We start from the raw sequence: 18,171 nt of genomic DNA, 5'->3' as shown, positions 1-18,171 counted from the left end.
CATGTCGTATACCAAAGATATGTTACAAGTTTTTTCCTAATGCATGTTTTAAATATTTATTGGATAGTTTTCTTAAAAAAAAATTTCTAGCACTTTTGTTTAAGTTATGATTGTATTGGCGGACACTTTTGAATTTTGAAATGGTGAAGATATATATTTATTAATTTATACTTTTTAATACTTATTTTTCAGTATATTATATATATATTAATATATATGATTATTTCTTTGCTTTTTGTATTAAGTCATTTTGTCATCTCATTTTTTCTTTTGACATTTGATTTTGTTTTTTGAAAACTGTAAGTAATAATGTCGCCCTTACACAAACATACTCATTCTATCAAGGAAGTGAATCCTTAAAAAGAAAATTAGATGGTCATAGCAAGAGTGATTCAGTTTTGGTTTATGGTCGACTTCAACAAACCAAAATTTCCATTTTCCATGGAGTTGGTGATTCAAGATAAGCAGATCAAGTTTCATTATTTGTTTGTTTTATACTATTATTGGTAAAGTATTTCAATAATACTATATAGTTTTTCATACTTTTATAGGGTGTACAATTCATGTATCAGTTAGGAGGACACTTATTCATAAATTTCAGAACGAGATTGTTGAGAATAAGGTGTATTCCTTTCAATTTTTTAGTGTTGCCATAAGACGTGATGTTATAGAACAACCTGACACCCTTACAAAATTAATTTTCAGTCTGACACTAAGGTAATGTCTCAAGATAATGATTTGGTTTCAGGTTCAACGCCTCACTATTACACCCCATTGTCTGTGGTCATTGCACATGAGTTTGATACTAATTACTTAGTTGGTAAGCTTAAATATTATGCTTTAAGCTCAATTATTATGTGCTAAAATAATTTATTTATGCAGATGTTATTGGAGTTCTCACAGGTGTGGACATTAAAAGTTGAATGTTATCTCCATTGAAGCTTATGGATAACTAATTCTTTTCTTAAATAAGTGATGTTTTTTTTATTGTTGTTTAACCACATTTTTTTACAACAACTTCCAAATTATTTTTTTACAACAACTTCCAAATTGAGTGTCCTGACAATTATGTTGACTACCTAAACAAATTCCTATCTTCGGGAGAACTACAAAATGTTGTTGTTATCAGTATTCAATTTACTTTTATTTCTAGGGTAGGAAATATTTAATTAAAAATTTCTTACTTGTTGGTAATTAAATTTTACCAATATTAATATGTATATGTATTATTAGTATTAATATGTACATATATAAATTTACTAATATTAATGTGTTTATATGAATACTTCTTTTTATATTAGCATGTTAATATAGATATGTATATTGAGATGTATATATATCAATGATATAAATTGATGTTAATATAGTAATAATAATACTTAATTAAGTTTTTATATTTATGTTAGTATTATTTTTTTAAGAATATTTTGTCGTTTATATTTGAAGTTATGATTTTTATTATTTTAAGTTACTAATTTTGAATCGTGGTAATTGAAAGAACTTTACCCTTTGGCAATGGATAAGCGAAAGGTACCTTTGTCAACTGAAAGGATGCTATAAATACATATGTTTACACCAAAAAAACATTGGATTGCTTCATTGTTTTGAATACAACATGGGAACACCATAATTATTGAACATATGCAAATAGTGACCATCATAAAAAGCACAAATGGAGTTACTGCATATAATATCACTCCATGTAAGCTAATTCACTATTATGTGGATCAAATCCAACGCAGAAGAAAGTACATGAAGTGATTCCAAATGGTGATATGTGGCTAAAATTATGCAACAGATGTCGAGTCAGAACTGAAGTTCTCAGTTGATTTACAAAAGATACTCTACCTACCCTGTTATCTAAAGAAAAATAAGCTTCAAAATATAATTACTTGCAACTTAATTGATACATGAATCATCAGTTTCAACATAGTTTATATACATGATATGAAAAACCATCTGAATCTCCCTTTTAACCATCTAAGTCATAATCCCCCCACTCTTCCAACTATAACCACTGAACTAATTTTCGAACCACAAAATTGTTCGGCCAATTTGCTTTATGAAATTCCTCATTCAGGGCAATTTGGGTGTGTCGCATGTCCCTAGATCAATTTTTCATTATTAGCCTTCATGGCTTTGGCAGAATAAACAAACTAACCATTTTGTGGCAATGAACAACCTATGGTGCATCTAATTGGATTGGTCTGAACTCTGACATGTTTAAGGATTCATTGGCACAACACTAGATTTAGGGATTTGGAACAATTTGATACCTCTTTACTGTGATATGGCGGCCTACTTAACAGGAGTGTTGCAGGAAAACATGGAGGTACAATGGCACATGAATATATATATATATATATATATATATATATATATATATATATATATATATCAGAGACCTTTAATCAATACCCACCCATTTCCTAAACTCCTGAACATGCTCAAGTCGTTTGCTTTGTGCTTCTGTTGTTGTATTTGATGCTTTTAAACTCCTATAAAGATTCTTATGAAGTCTAAGGAACTCACTTTTGTAAATCCACTTGTCAGCATACATGTTACGGTCTCTCATATGGCTAATGACCTCCATCACTCTCTCAAAGTAACCACCTTGAAGAAAGTTTAGCAATAGTAACTCATAGAGATCTCTATCTCCCACTAAATTGTCACTCTTCATGAATCTCTTAATGTCTCCCCACAAGATTGTGATCTCACGATACATACCAAGAGAAGAATATCCACACATCAAAAAGGCAAAAGTTTGACTTGTGGGCTGAACTTTCATGCTAACCATTCTTCTATATGCCTTTAATGCATCCTCTATCATTCTGGCCTTGCAGAAAAAGAAAATGGAAGAATTGAAGTTATACACCAAATGAAAAACTGTCTGATCTTCTTCATCTTTCAAAGTTTGAGCTAAGGCAATAGCCAAATCTGTTTTACCAAGTGAATTTAATGTTTTTTCACAGAGGTTGTGTTTGTCCATCGCATCATCAGATAACCCTTTGTCCAACAGACCAACCTTTTTCATTTGTTTCAGTAGTGCCTTTGCTTCTCTTTTCATTCCCCGCTTCTGGTATGCTGACACAAGTAATAGATACATATCCTGACCCATTGGAGAACCAGTAGCCTCTATATCATCCAAAATGTCATGAGCACACTCAAGCCATCCTAATTGAATACAAGAACTGATCACATCAAAACACAAACTGGAGCCTGCCACTGAACATAATTCCCCTTGAATACTAAGTAAAAGTTTTGAAAGTTCACCAGTCCTCCCATCTCTCTTGTAACCACTGATGAACTTAGCCAAAGCTCTATTACTAAGAACTAGTTTCCCACCCCTATAAAAGATAAGAACCTGTCTGCTTTCAACTTTAAGGACAGAATCCTTACACAATAGCTCAGGCTCAATGCGCATCTTCAATGCAGTCCTAAGATTAGGAGATCCAATGGCAATAAAGCAAGGATTCAGCAAGTGTTTCTCATATTCTTTCTTAACATTACAATTATGCGAGCTAGTCATATCCAGAACAAGCTTAGCTGCAGCATCAATGTCATTAAATTTGAAGTGCAAGCTCAGCAAACTATCATAGAACTGACAATAGTGACAAACATAAGCAGCCGAAACTCTGTCAATATGATCTTTCAATTCCTGCATTTCATCTCTCAGACCATTCATCTCTAGAATCTGTGAAATTATCACAATCGAGTGTGCATCAGCCATGGTCCCAGTCAGCGACATTAATTCAATCAGTCTCAGGCCTTTCAAAGACAATTTAAACTTCACACAAGCATCAAGAACAAGATTAAAGACCAAGGTGTCCAGCTTGATCGTGACCGCATGGTGATCCTTCTTATCTTTCAAGCAATTGTAAAGATCACAAACTTGAAACAGATAATTGGATGAAAGATGTGTTCCAATTTCTGTCTTCACAATATGAAAAACAACCAAGGACAATAAATGCATAGAGGGAACACACCCTTTGTCAAGCATCAACCTAAGTATCACTGAGGCAGGGGATGGCATTTGCAACCTAGCAAGGGAGAGTGCAAGTTTGGTTAAGGTATCAGCATGAAGTAAACCTGACTTCTCTCTAACAATCTGCAACACCAAATCACAAACTTTCCGCATCCAAACATGATTGGAAGAATAGGACAATTGAACAATGAGCTGGTTCACTAGATGAACCTCAGGGTAACCATAAAGTCTTCTAAAATCCTGAAAGGATTCCCATGCTTCATGCACCTGATAATTCCTCAAAGCAACCTTAATCTTTCCCAATAGAATTTCTTTGGTGGAACGTTCCCATGATAATCTTTCACAGTTGCCAGAAGTGGAAAATTTTTGCAGAAATGGATTGAACTGCCCAAAGCAGACATCCCCTTGAAAAATCCTGCCTAAACAAAAAACCTTTCTGAACAACTGGTTACGAATGGGGCTGTCAAGACAGGCCAGCCCAGCCAGTTTGACCCAGCCCACTTTTGCCCACCTCCTCAATGGACTGGCCCAACCCAGCCCACCTGAAAAAATAAATATATAATTTAGACCAGCCCCACCAGCCCACTTAAATGTAAAATATTAGGAATACCATTCTAAAATGAAAATTGTCAATGACTACAAACTAAAAACTCCAAATATCATCAGCTGAAACAGAATATAAGGTAATGACTACTCTAATGTCTAAGTTGCTATGACTTAGATAACTCTCACATGCTTTATCCGAGAACATGGACAATCTGAATTCATTAAATTGGAAATATATAAATTCACAGTATTCATCTCAGGCGCTGATAGAAATTTCACCAAAATTGGAACATGTTTTGGGTGAAAAACTCAACCTAATAACTCCAACATGCTTTATCCGTGAATATGCACAGTCTGAATTCAATAATTAGAACATAAAAATCATAATATCAATCTCAGCCACTGATTGAAACATGTTTTGGGGGAATAACCCAACCTAATAACTATCAACATGTTTTATCCGTCAACATGTACAATGTGAATTCATTAGATAGGATCATATAAAGCCAATCTCAGTCACTAATAGAAATTTCACCAAAATTAATTTGCAATAAAGTACCTTCAACGAAAAATCTTGCTCTCACGGTCACGGAGAGGAAAGAAGCTCTGCGTCTTGGGAGGCTCTTCGAGTTGCGGATAGGAAGGAGCTCCTCGCGGAGGACAACTGTCGCGCCGCCGATGGCGTGCGGCGGCTGAAGCAGCGGAGGATAACCGTCGCGCCGCCGAGGGCGTACGGCGGCTGAAGCAGAACTAGTCTTCTCTGAGGGGTGAAATTGGTTAGTGAGAAGACAACCTAGTAACTTAAAAAACCTCTCTATTTTCAAATTTAATTTTTAAATTGATTTGTTTTTATAATTTTTTATTACTTCTTAAATTTATTTGTTTTTATCATTTTTTTTGTTACTGTGAATTCATTAATATCTGAGCAGTTGGTATACTATTTCTATTATTATGTTCATGGCCTTCATTTTAATAATCATTCCAACAAAAAATAAATTAGGATTCTTGTTTTTGAAAACTGAATTCTATGTTTTTTTTTTTAATTTCTATATAAAATAGATTTTGTAGAAATTAAAAATTAAAAATATAATAATAAAAAATAGCTAATATTTTACAGGTAATATTTAAATTTATTTTTTAATAATTTGTATAAATTATTAAATGCTATTAATTTTAAAATACGGTTAAAAAATCAATTTTCTTTATAATAAAAAAATTAAATAATGATTTCAATTAATGATTTAAGTTTTATAAATGAATATGTTTATTAATTTAATCATAATAACTATAAAACAATATGTATGAGAATTAAAAAAATATTAACACAAGATTTTTTTTACTTTTAAAACTAAGTAATGCTTCATAATATATAATATATGGAAAATCAAAGTTAATTTTTTTCAGTCAAATAAAAGAAATTCAAAACTTTTTTTTTTGTTTTCACATGTATTTGTGTTTGTTTTACGAAAAACAAACATTATTCAAAAGTACTAAAAAGGTTCAGTGATTATTTATTGTGTATTGGAAAAATTGGTTGGATGTTGACATTTTTTTTTTACTTTTCTTTCATATTTTTTTTCTTAATAATATTTTTTTTATGATGGTAGATGATTATTATTATTATTTGAAGTGTTGGATTAAGTTGCATAATTTTTATATAAAAATAATAATATCTTAAGACAAATATTATATAATGTTAATATATTTTTTAATCGATTTCCAAACCTTAATTCAGTTTTTACATACGTTTCTTTTTTGTTTTTTCGTAGTTTTTCATAGTAAAATATTTGTGACTCTCGTATTTTTCAAAGTTTTTTTCATTCCATCGATACCCCAATTACAACATCTCTTTTTTAACAATTGTTGGAAGATATATATTTTTGTTAAATATGATAAATATTTTAAAATTAAGTAAATATATTTAATTTAGATCTAATCATTGGTAAAATTTATTTCATTGAAGTAAAATTAAAAATTAAAGTTATAATTTAAATTAATTATTTAAGTTAATATTTTAAATATGTATTTATTTTTTTAATATATTAGAAATTATCTTTTTTAGAATGAAATACTTTAAATTAAAATTTAAAAATATTATTTATTAAGATGATAAAAAAAATAACAAATTTAGATTAATTATTTAATTAATATTAATTAGTTTGTTTAAATAGTGTTAGAAAAAGAGGAAGAGGAAACCACAATTGGAAACCTATCCAGTGAAGACTAAAACACAACTAATAAAAAGCATACAATATAATAATATCATATGAATCACGACACGATCAAATTAGATTAGAAAAACTCAGGTGATATTCTTTTAGTTGAAAAGATTGATCTCAAGACGCTCAAATAAAGTTCCAAGAAAACACTTTTATACTCGAAAGAATAACTCTTCCAAATACGAAGGTATTTTAAAATCTCAAACTTAAAAAACGTGTTATTTAAATATGTTAAAAGAGACGGATCAATATCCTTATGAAAACACAAGAATTTTTAATATATTAAAAACTTGATTTTAATAAAATAAAACATCTTCCAAAAATACTTATGATTTTAAGTACTTCGATAATGTAATTGATTAAAATATCCATTGTATAAAAATATTTTAATAGATTAAACAATCTTTTAGTTAATAAATTTTTTTTCTTTAATCAAAATAGTTAACCAAGATTTAAATCAAATTTCTTAAGCACTTATAAAGATTAAATTAATCACAAAAAAAAGTGATGCAAATCAAAAGACACAAGATACACTTTATAAAACTAAGTCATTAATCTTTAAGACTTCTTTAAAAGTGGATTCATCAAATATTGCAACACCAACAACTTCAACAAACTCCCACTATTTGATGAAGAGAATATAATTGAGTATGTGTGGATTTGTATGAAAGAACCTATGTTGAAATAACCTACACCAATACATGACCAAAAATTTCCAGAGAAATATAGAAACAAGAAACAATAGAGAAATGTAGAAACAAGAAACAAGAAGCCTTGGATGAATGTTTATGAAATGAATGGTCTATGAGAGTTATGATTGGTAGGTTGGTTGATAGATTGTTTTTATTCATTATATAATTGAACATGGTTAGTAAATCTTTTTGGTTAAAACCAATTTACAATGTGGTTAAGTGTGTTGTGAAATTGGTTAAATGGGCTATTCACTTTGATAGTCAAACTTGTTGACCCTTGAAAGTACTTAATCCTTCTAAGATGACATAGGCAGACAATTGGTGGAGTTTAAGGTGTTTATTGTGTCCATTTTGAGTGGTGAATGTCTCTCACTTTATATGGATAAATAGTGGTTAATGTCATCCTTAAATGTGGTTACCAATGTTGACAAATTGGTTAAATTCCTAATTAGGTTTGAAAATGAAGGTGATTACATTGATTATGAATATAAGCCTTGGATCAATGCTTATGAAGTGAATGGTTAATGACAATTGTTTATGATTTTCAGCTTGGTCGAGACAAAAATGTTATTGATTGCATCATTGAACATGGATGGTAAAAAGTTTGGTGAAAACGATGGATGGTAAAAAGTTTGGTGAAAACGATTGTGAAATGTAGTTGATTGTGCTGGGGTATTAGTTAAATGACCTCTTGACTTCCAAAGTGATACTTGTTAAGCTTTGGATGTCTTTACTCACTATTTTACATCACTATTTTACATGGCTTGACCATGCAATTGGTAGAGTTTAAATGATTCCTTTATGGTGTCCATTCTTTAGTTTAATTGGTGATGGACTTGTAGTACATATGGATAACTGGTGGTTAAAGTCATCCTCAAATGTAGTTATCCAAGTTCGGACCGGTTATGAAGTGAATGGTTACACACAATTGTATATGATTTTTAGGTTGGTTGAAACAAATTTTATTCATCACATAATTGAACATGACTAGTAAAAGCTATGGTTAAAACAATTGTGGAATGTGGTTAATTGTGTTGTGGTATTGGTTAAGTGACATTTTTACTTCCAAAGTCATTGTCATTTTATTCTTTGGTGGTTTTGTTTCAAAACTGTACAAACCATTTCAAAATTTAAATGAATAGAACCTTTTACATTTATGGGTAAATGTGTAACACCCCACCTTCTACTATGATCTTTGCTGATGTCTGATCTTTTATGCTTTCACCTTCACCCTATTGTCATTCACTTCAAGTCCCCATTTCGATGACAACTCACTTTGTATTTTACACTCAAATTATTAAAAGCCTCATATTGTTGTTACATTTAGGTCCCACAAAATTAAGTGTAAATGAAACATTACTCATTTGAAAAATACGAAAAACTCCAAATAATCATAGATTTAATAGTAAAATCTATCAAATTCACAATACTATGAAAATTTGATTTTTGTATAAACAATTAAGAGCATCAATCATAATAACACTTAATAATTTTTTTATCTTTGTATAAATCATTAAAAGCTTCAAACATACTAACACTTAATAGTCTATCTCCAAACACAACCTAGGTGGGTTTCTTGTATCCAATAAAGTTGGAGTTAAGTCTTTGATCATATGGAGGAGAGTGAGGAGGTACAAATCCATGATTTCTAAAGAAAATAAGACTTAACAAACAAAGTAAAAACTTGAGTTGCTTGCTTTGTATCATATTCTCAAGATTGCAATGGACTACACCAAGAGAATGTGCCTTGTGTTTCATATTCTTTACACACTATGAATTTGATTTTGTAACGTTTGCAAGAGTGCCACCATTATGATACAACTAAATTTTTTTGAAGGAGGATTGGAGGGTAAATTTTTTATATTAACATCTAATCACACATTAACATATAATTTTTCTAGTACCTATTTTGAAATTCATACTTAAAATATTTTTTTAGCTAGTTCACAATCTAAAAGCCTTTCTACTTGCAACAAACTCTTTTATTGTAAAAAAAAAATAGTAAACCAATACAAATTTCCAACATCATTTCATCCTAAATTTTTGAAGCAGTTGAAGTAATGAAACAAGTGTAGTGACGAGCCTTATCCGGTCTTGTGTCTTCTGCTCTGCTCGTGGGCAAATCATCCAAAGGATTCACATTCAAAGCTCTTCTTTTCCGAATCCAACTTCCGAAATCTCCACTTCACATAATGCTTTCAAATTCAATGTTCATTGCTTCTTCACTGTTGTTTTCACCATCACCTTCCACCCTCTTTGGCTCCCACAAGATTTGTCCTTCCTTCAAAACCATCTCAAAGCAAAGCCACGCATTTCTCCATAGAAACCCCTTTTTCCTGCACCGCTTGAATCTCGGTTCAAAAAGGGCCCTTTCTTCAGTTTGCTTCTTCAACGCTGGAGACAAGGCACTCTGCTTTCACACCTTTTTTCTTTTTTGTTTTCTATTTTTGTTTCCTATGCAATTACTTTCACGGAATTTCAGTTTATAAAGTATCGTGGGAATTGTTGTTTGATGGGTTATAATTTCCGTGCATGATGAGTAAAAAGTGTTTATGACTTTCTATGCTACTTGTGACAAGCTAAAAAAATGAAGAAGATTTTTTTTTTTGAAATGGGTATCTGGTGATTGGTTTTTCAGCTTATTCAATACCAAATTTACATTTACTATGATGATATGATTCCCTTTGCATGAGTGAATGTGAGTGCATTTCAGTGACACCTATGAGTCACAGGTCTTTATCTTGTTTGTTTTTGTTTACAATAATATATGAAAGAATTTAGTTTCACACATTGTTTATGAAGATTTTTGCACTGTCGATCAATTATGAATCTCTCAAATATAGTTTTTTAGTAATGATTACATATGTCAGTAATCTTACCAGGCATTACAATTTACTATTGATTGATAATGTAAGCAACTTTTATGTTATGAGTACATTCTAATCAAATTCTTTATAAACAATTGTCTAAATTACTTGTATTGTTCTTTTTATTTGTCTGGTTTTCAGGATTCGGGATTGGAATGGCCTATTCTGAGGCGATGGGAGGTGCCTTGGGAATGGCAAACAGTTTCATTGACCTCTCTTGCTTGTGGATTGGGGTGTGTTTGAATAGCTGTTATGATTTCATATCAAACTTGAATAATGTAAATCTACTGAGAAGATGTCATCTGGGGACTCCTTACCTATGCTGTCAATTGGTTTACATGCTATAATTTATTTGTATGTTACTGTTTGTGGTGTATGTTGGGCCATTAATTTATTCCCAGGCAGTTTTGTGCTGACAGGTTTGACTGAAGCAATTGCTCTCCCTTATCTTGGGATCAAACCTGATGTGCTAAGTTTAGATGACAAGGCAGAGATACTTTTGTTAGATCAGGGGTATGCTATTCCTTTGGACTCTCTTACCTTTGTAATTCTTGAAGTTGGTTGGTAAATTTTTGGAACTACTTCCACTTTTTTTGCTTGTGACTTATTTTGGATGAGTCATTGATTTGCTAAGAAGATGTGGAGCTACATTTTATTTAGCAAGATGACATGATGTTCATGGAAGTGAGTGATACGGATTAGGTTTTTAGGCTTTCATCCTTTGATTACTTCTAGCTCAAAGCTTGGTTCCTTGTGAAATGTTTGAATGCTTACTTTGTAACATTTGCATTTATTGAATTTTGGAGGGTGAGATTTAAAAAGAGAGGAGAGAAGGTTCTGCATATAATATAGCTTCTTGATAGACTTAGGGGACGTTTAGTAGGAGGGAAATTTCTTCATACCTGAGAATGAATTAATGAGTAATATGGTCATTTTTTCAGTAAATTTTTTATTTTGAATTGGGAAAGTTAGATTCCCACCTCCTCCATGAGAACTTTTTGAGAATCTATGATGTATCAAAGCCTATTCTTTATCCATTATTGGGCCACTTGCATTTGCGAAACTTTAGCAACCTTGTGTGTGAGGGGCAGTGTTGGGAGGCCACCTTTTTTGTGGTGACCCTTAGCCTGCCTTAGTTGTACCTCTTTGGGGGTTGCCTTAATTGCAACTAAAGAATGGTTTAGTTTCTCATCGACTTAAGATGTAACTTTTTTTATATAAAGCTTTCATGTTAGACAATACTAAAATTTTGTGACTTAAGATGTAACTTAAATAGAGTACGTAAAGCTCGCACAATCCTTATCTTGTAAGCCGATTTTGTAGCCGATTTTGTAGATTGACTTTGGCCTGGAGCTCAAATTCTAGGAAATATTAATGGAGTGCAACTCTGTAGACATTAATAACCTTGAATACTAAATGCATTTGTTCATGTGATATGTGAACATACTGTTTCTTAAGTACATTAACTATTATTATTATTATTATTTCCAACAGCTTTAAACTTTAGTATGGTGTAAACTAGATCAATCTATAAACAATAAAAGTATGAAACACCTTTGGCCTTTCTGCCTTCTGTACCTAATAATTATTCCATTTTTCTTTCTAGTGTTAAAGACGAAGTACGCAAAGTTTTGGATTACTTTCTTATTTTCTCCTATTATTTGTCTTGGCAGCGTAACAACTGCTGTTGTACTTGGAATCATTTTTAGTGTTGCCAACACTTTCCAGCCACTTCCTGAAGACTTCTTCAAATACGGTATCATCATTTAAGACCCTTTCAGTTATATCTAGGATATAAACAAAATGGTTTCTAATGTGAGCAATAATTGTGTGAGGCTGAGAGTATAGTGCCTATAAGTGCAACCAATCTTGAGCTCAAAATAATATTAAGATAACTTCAGCATAGATTTCAATACAAGCTTGATTATTATTTTAAGACATCTGGAGCTGTTTATTCACTGCACTTATAGACACTGTGCTCATGCAAGAGTTATTCTTCGATGTTTATATTAATGACTGGCATCAAACCTTAAGACTTACAAAAGTGTTAACAATTTAATTAGGTTCACTGCAACCAATACAAACCAGTTTGTGCCTTTATGGACATGCTGTATCTCTTTATGTTGCTTCATGTTGGTTTAAATCTCATTTTAATCCTAGTTTGCAATTGGCTTCTATTTGGAAGAATTAGAAGATGTTACGCACTGATGCTTTTTCCATTCAATGGTAAAAACTTTGTTACAGATTTGAGGGAACCTTTCAATCTTCAAAAGGGTTGGCTTTTGTGGGCTGGAGTTGGACTTGTTGGTGCCATAATTGCCATTGCATTGACCGGAGTTGCTGTATCTTTCTTCAGTGGGGAAACCCCACAAAGAGAGGTTTATGCTCTATTTTTCAAATTTACTGGCAGATGAAGATGTAGTTATTACTTTCTTTCTATATGTTAAACTATTTTCTTTGTAGCATGGGAGGAGGCAATTTAGGGTCACTGATTTTCCAATAGCATTAGTATTGAACCACTGATCTTAGAATTACATCACAGCAGTTTATAGTATGTAGCCGATTTGCCATCATGGATAGCTAACTAGAGGTGGATCAGATTAGCTATATCTTCCTCTTGTACCTTAGCAGAATTAATCTGTCTTGATAGGAGTATTACTTTGTTCTGTTAAAGTTTGCCTTTTATAACAGTGTTTAATTTTTTTCTGGACTTGAAACCATGTGGGTATCTCTTATATGCTTCTATAAACTGCCTTTCAGACTGATGCTCTTGTTCGCTTGCTTCCATTAATTGGATCTTCAAATCTAAGGTAATATAAGATATTCTGTTCCATTACAGAAATTGCATAAATTTCCAGTTAAATGAGGCTTATGCATCCAAATTGCAGTTGCTGAGGTATCTAAAACCACAATCACTACAAAAAAATCATTAAATAGAAACTAATTTCAGAGACCAAAATAATTAGTTACTATTTGACTAAATTAGAGACCATTTTATAAACAAAAAAATTATTGGTATCTGAAGTAGTTTCTATTTTTAATAAAAATTTATAAAAATAGTTTTTAAATTGGTATTTAATCATTGATTGCCAATGTTTTAGTTACTTACTACTTTATATTCTAAATTAGTCTCTATTAGTCTTTTAAAGACTAATTTAGAAATATTAGTAACTAAAACTTTGATAGCTAATTTAGAGACTAATTTATAAAACATTTTATAAATTTTTATTAATAATAGAAATCACTTTAGATATGAATAATTTTTTAGTATCTAAACTAGTATCTAATTTAGTCAGTATAGTGACTAATTATTTTTTTTCTTCAATTTAGTTGTTATTTAATGATTTTTTTGTAGTAAACATTGTGGTGACAATTGCTGTTGTGGACTGGAATTTCATAGTCCCTCCTTCTATCAATGAAAGGAATTTGTCAAAAGTTCCCATCTAGGCAGATTCTCAAGCAAGTGATTGATTGTGTTTATTTTCATCGTAGTACTGCTTGCTTGGTGGGCATCACAGGCGTTCTTGCTCCACTCCTTGAGGAGACCGTATTTAGAGGATTTTTTATGACTTCTCTGACTAAGTGGTATTGGTTGCCTTCATATCTTTTCCTTTCTATTTGAGACCTGTGGTTTGTTGATCAACTTCTTTTTTTCCCCTTTTTGATTTTACCATTTTTTCATTTCCCTATATCATAATAATTCATGCTATAAGAAACTTCAGCTTGCCTTGAAAGTTGGAGTTTTTCCTTTCTGAATTAGATATACAATGGCAAGAATTGAACACAGAAGGCTTCAACAAGTGCAGCTTCAGCTACGCTATAGTTATCTTATCCTTGAAAAAAATTAAAAGTTGATTAGAATGTATAGTGAAGTTTGCATTGTGCTAGCTAGTAGCTATTTTCCCTTCCAGTTAAGTTACTGACCATATTGGTGCATTTGGACTCATAATTTAGGTGGTAGCTCTTCAATCAACTTGGTGAACTTTAATATATGGAATTTTACCTTTAAGAGATTATATATACATATATATGTACATATATATACATACATACATGTTTATATGTATATATATACATATACACACACACAAACACACATTTAGGACTAGGGAAGGTTGGTCTTAGATATTTTTGAGGTCCATATCATAGCTCATGAAACTCCTAACGAATGGATTACTCGTTTATATCACTACTATAAAATCATTAAATAGAAACCAATTTTAGAGGAAAAAAATAATTAATTGCTATATTGACGAAAGTAAATACTATTTCAGAGACTAACAAAATTATTAGATACTTAAAAATCTAAATAATTAGATACTAATTTAGAAACTATTTATTAACAGTAGAAACTAATTTGGATATCAATAATTTTTAGTCTCTAAAATAGTATATAATTTAGTTAATATAACAAGTAATTAATTGGTTTTTATTTAATGATTTTCTTGTAGTGTATACAAACTTGAGCTTTTCAAAATACTGTTTACATAAGAGAATACAGAGGTTTCTAATGTGAGACTGCCAGCTCCAGAGGTAGACAATGAAAGAGGGATAATTAGAAAGCAAGAAGAGAAACATCAATATGACATGTGGAAGTGAAGGTTTTGAAACTGACTGATAGTTTCATCATTTCATTACTGCGTACTAAAGTTTAATTCAGTTTTACTCTGTGGCTCTTCTTAGTTCTTACCCAGATAGCCTGAAAAGGTCAGAGCCCTGTTAATAAGTATGAAAGAAAAGATAACTACACCCAATATAATCAATATTTTGATATATGTTTAAAATATGCTATACATTCTTCATTGGATCTTCAATTGAGGAAAATTTATTGCTTTGTGTATAAGTGATCAGTGAGCTTGAGGAAAAATGATTACTCAAGGATTCTGAGCATTTCTAAGAACAGTATCATGATAAGGTCACATTTTGAATTTTATTCTATTTTAATGTGTAAAACTAGTAGTGTGATTGCCTGAGTATTTGGATTAGCAATGTTAGGTAAAATCAAAGCTTGAAGTTTCTCTTATGCTTTCTTTGTGAAAATTTATCTATATAAGTGAATATACATGTATGCAAAATTTGTAGATTTAGCTTAATGAGATGATGCATCATGGATTCCTCAACTCAATTGTTGAAGTATGTTTTGTGAATTGATTGTTACTGGTGCAAGTTTTCTCATTCACCAATATCACTGTAGGGTTCCTACACCAGTTGCTGTTATCATCAGCGCCACTGTGTTTTCCCTTGCACATCTCACCCCTGGAGAATTTCCACAGTTGTTTGTTCTAGGTACAGTGTAAATACATCACAAGTTGATCTTCAGAAATGGAAACAATGAAGTTTTATATTATAGAAACGCTTACTTTCTCTGAAAAGATGCTATTGTTCCTCCACCTACTGTGAAGAAAATAACATAAATTTGTGACATACTCAGGGGCTGCTTTGGGGTTTTCATATGCTCAAACTCACAACCTTCTCACTCCAATCACTATCCATGCCTTTTGGAATTCAGGAGTGATATTATTTCTTACTTTTCTGCAGGTATTTATTATACCTCCATGTTTGCAAATTCTGTTAGTTTTTACCATAAACTTTTATTCAATATTAAGAATGCTTCTTCTGCTGTTTGTGTATATAGCTTCAAGGATACGATATCAGAGAATTGTTGCAGGCAACTTGATGGAAACATTATCTCTCTTGCATGGATGTATAGAATACATATCCATATGTTGTGGTATAAGAGTAAAACACTCTCTACAATTTTGTGTATAATATTCTTATTTACTCTAGAAAACATTGCAAAAAGGATAACCAAGTGTATTTAATGTTATTTAACTATTTAATCCATTATATCAGTAAAATTAATCAATTATTTCACGTTTTAACATATTAAAATAGAAACTATTAGCATTCAAATAGGCACACATGTTAACAAATGTTGTGCTTCTTTAGCTTCCTTTTAATGTTATGAAGAGATATATGAATATTTTCCAAAGTTTCATCATATTGTACATCCCTTTTTAGTTGGTAATTATACACTTTGTCCAGCTTGACCAATAGAGTTTGTTCAAAAGGTAAAATAGGTTTTTATTCTCTTCATTTGGATTGAACTTCTTTGGTTTGCATTGGTTCAGATTGATCTTTAGGTATTTTCACGTGTTCTTCATTCTTTTATACACCCATTGTGCTCCTTTTTCTACAATTCCCATCCTGTGGTATGCAACTTCCTCAATTTTGTTAAAGGAGTGAAGAGAAGCAATAGTTTCACCTTCCAAGTCCATACCATAGTGTTCAAATACTCTTGAGAGGAAGACAACAAAGGACATTTGGTAGATAAACAATCATTTTTCCTTTAACATGGTCGCATAAATAATTGTTGGCCAATATAGTTGAATTCTAGACTTAAAAGTAAATATGAGCAACATGTTATCTTTAGACAATTGAGCATGGTTGCTCCCTCTTGGAGCTAATATCCATGCAATGACAAAGGCTAGAAGCCTTTCATCCATTTTTTTTCCTCCTTACTTCAACCAAGGCAAGATTAGTTAAATGATTTATATATATAGTTCTTTTGGTGTGGAAACAAGCACATAAGCAAACAACAAATATAATATCAAATCTAGATGTTGCGAGGTAAAGAAGTGAACTAATCATCTATCTATATATGATGTCCAATTTTCTTAATTCCTCGTCTAGTCCTAATGACATGGTTGGTTGCATGAGTGTCTTCATTTCATTGGCTTCATCCAACATGAATTTCTTAAGAAGTTGTTTCACATGCTTTGTTTGATGGATGATTATGTCATCATTGAGGAACACAGTCTTTAACATCCATTTTGATAAAACTTCACATTGTTATACGCTACAAATAACAATAAGATTCTTATAGCCTCAAAGTCTTGCTAACTAGTGCATGTGTTTCTATGTAGTTTGTGCCTTTCTGTTGTGAGTAACCTTTGGCCATTAATCTAGCTTTATTCCTCACAACAATACCTTGTTCATCCATCTTGTTTATGAAGATCCACTTTGCTCCTACAACCTTCCTTTCTTTGGGTTCCTCCATAAGTTTCCAAACATCATTCTTCAAGAATTGGTCATGCTCATCTTGCATGAATTTCTTGGTTTCATCATTCTTCAGCTTTTTGTTTTGTTGTTAACTACCTTCAACTTAGAAAAAAACGTCATTTATCTTTGATAATTTCTTATCAGGCTTATAGTCATTGAACCTTACATGAATAACTTCTTCCATGACTTTGGTCCTAGAGTTATAAACTTTGCAGGCTTTAGAAGTTTTTGAGTATCCAAGCATAGTTCTTGCATCACTTCTAGATTCAAAATTTTCAAGACTTTCTTTGGTTTTTAATATTAAACATTAACGTCTAAAAGGATGAAAATAAAATATATCGAAAGTTTTCTTCCCTTCCACAACTCAAAACGAGTCTTCAACAAGATCAGTCTTATATAAATTATGTTTTATAACAAGATGTATTTACTTTTTTGGGGTTGATCTATACAACATATTTATGGTTATTTCTTGCATTAATCTATTTTTCCTCTCCACTACACTATTTTGCTATGATGTTTGTGCGGTTGAAAAATTGTGATGAATTCCATCATCATCATCACAATTTTTTTGAGAGTTCAATTACAAACTCTCATCCCATCACTTTTGTGATAACTACAATAAGGCAATTGCTTCCTGCACCCGATCAATTGTGACTGGCACCCGACACACTTTTAAAAATTCTAAAATGCCCTTGTCTTCTTCATTTACGGATAAAAATATCCGGAACTGCTCGTTGCTTACAGATAAAAATATCCGGAACTGATCGTTGCTTACGGATAAAAATATCCGGAAGCCACAG

The 18,171-nt window shown here is 31.5% G+C and overlaps 2 protein-coding genes across 2 annotated transcripts; one reads left to right on the top strand and one right to left on the bottom strand.

Annotated features, from left to right (window-relative positions):
* Nucleotides 1–2,287: 2,287 nt before the first annotated feature.
* On the bottom strand, nt 2,288–6,308 carry LOC137809308 (pentatricopeptide repeat-containing protein At4g17616). The gene is made up of 3 exons (XM_068610439.1): nt 6,278–6,308; nt 5,091–5,345; nt 2,288–4,527 (listed from the first exon to the last, which is right to left on the bottom strand). The coding sequence occupies exons 1-3, from the start codon at nt 6,306–6,308 to the stop codon at nt 2,408–2,410; spliced, it is 2,406 nt and encodes an 801-aa protein (XP_068466540.1). The 3' UTR covers nt 2,288–2,407.
* A 3,145-nt stretch (nt 6,309–9,453) lies between these two features.
* Nucleotides 9,454–16,183, top strand: LOC137829006 (uncharacterized). The gene is made up of 10 exons (XM_068635804.1): nt 9,454–9,847; nt 10,451–10,542; nt 10,715–10,822; nt 11,983–12,065; nt 12,554–12,687; nt 13,070–13,119; nt 13,802–13,894; nt 15,504–15,595; nt 15,741–15,847; nt 15,945–16,183. Exons 1-10 carry the CDS (start codon nt 9,635–9,637, stop codon nt 15,984–15,986), a joined length of 1,014 nt encoding a protein of 337 aa, XP_068491905.1. The 5' UTR covers nt 9,454–9,634; the 3' UTR covers nt 15,987–16,183.
* Nucleotides 16,184–18,171: the final 1,988 nt, after the last annotated feature.

Source organism: Phaseolus vulgaris, chromosome 11 (assembly GCF_000499845.2).
Source record: "Phaseolus vulgaris cultivar G19833 chromosome 11, P. vulgaris v2.0, whole genome shotgun sequence".
NCBI lineage: Eukaryota > Viridiplantae > Streptophyta > Magnoliopsida > Fabales > Fabaceae > Phaseolus > Phaseolus vulgaris.
Note: the sequence above shows the minus strand (reverse complement) of the source record. Positions and strands in the feature narration are given on the sequence as shown.

Bases quoted from the DNA above. Each gene is read 5' to 3' on its own strand.
- LOC137809308 (XM_068610439.1), bottom strand. From the start codon at position 6,308: ATGAAAAACTACGAAAAAACAAAAAAGAAAC. The intron at 5,346-6,277 runs GTATGTAAAAAC...ATTTGAAAATAG, and splicing joins CGAAAAAACAAAAAAGAAAC to AGAGGTTTTTTAAGTTACTA. The intron at 4,528-5,090 runs GTACTTTATTGC...TTATTTTTTCAG, and splicing joins AGCAAGATTTTTCGTTGAAG to GTGGGCTGGGTTGGGCCAGT.
- LOC137829006 (XM_068635804.1), top strand. From the start codon at position 9,635: ATGCTTTCAAATTCAATGTTCATTGCTTCTTCACTGTTGTTTTCACCA. The intron at 10,543-10,714 runs GTGTGTTTGAAT...ATTCCCAGGCAG, and splicing joins TCTCTTGCTTGTGGATTGGG to TTTTGTGCTGACAGGTTTGA. The intron at 12,066-12,553 runs GTATCATCATTT...ACTTTGTTACAG, and splicing joins TGAAGACTTCTTCAAATACG to ATTTGAGGGAACCTTTCAAT.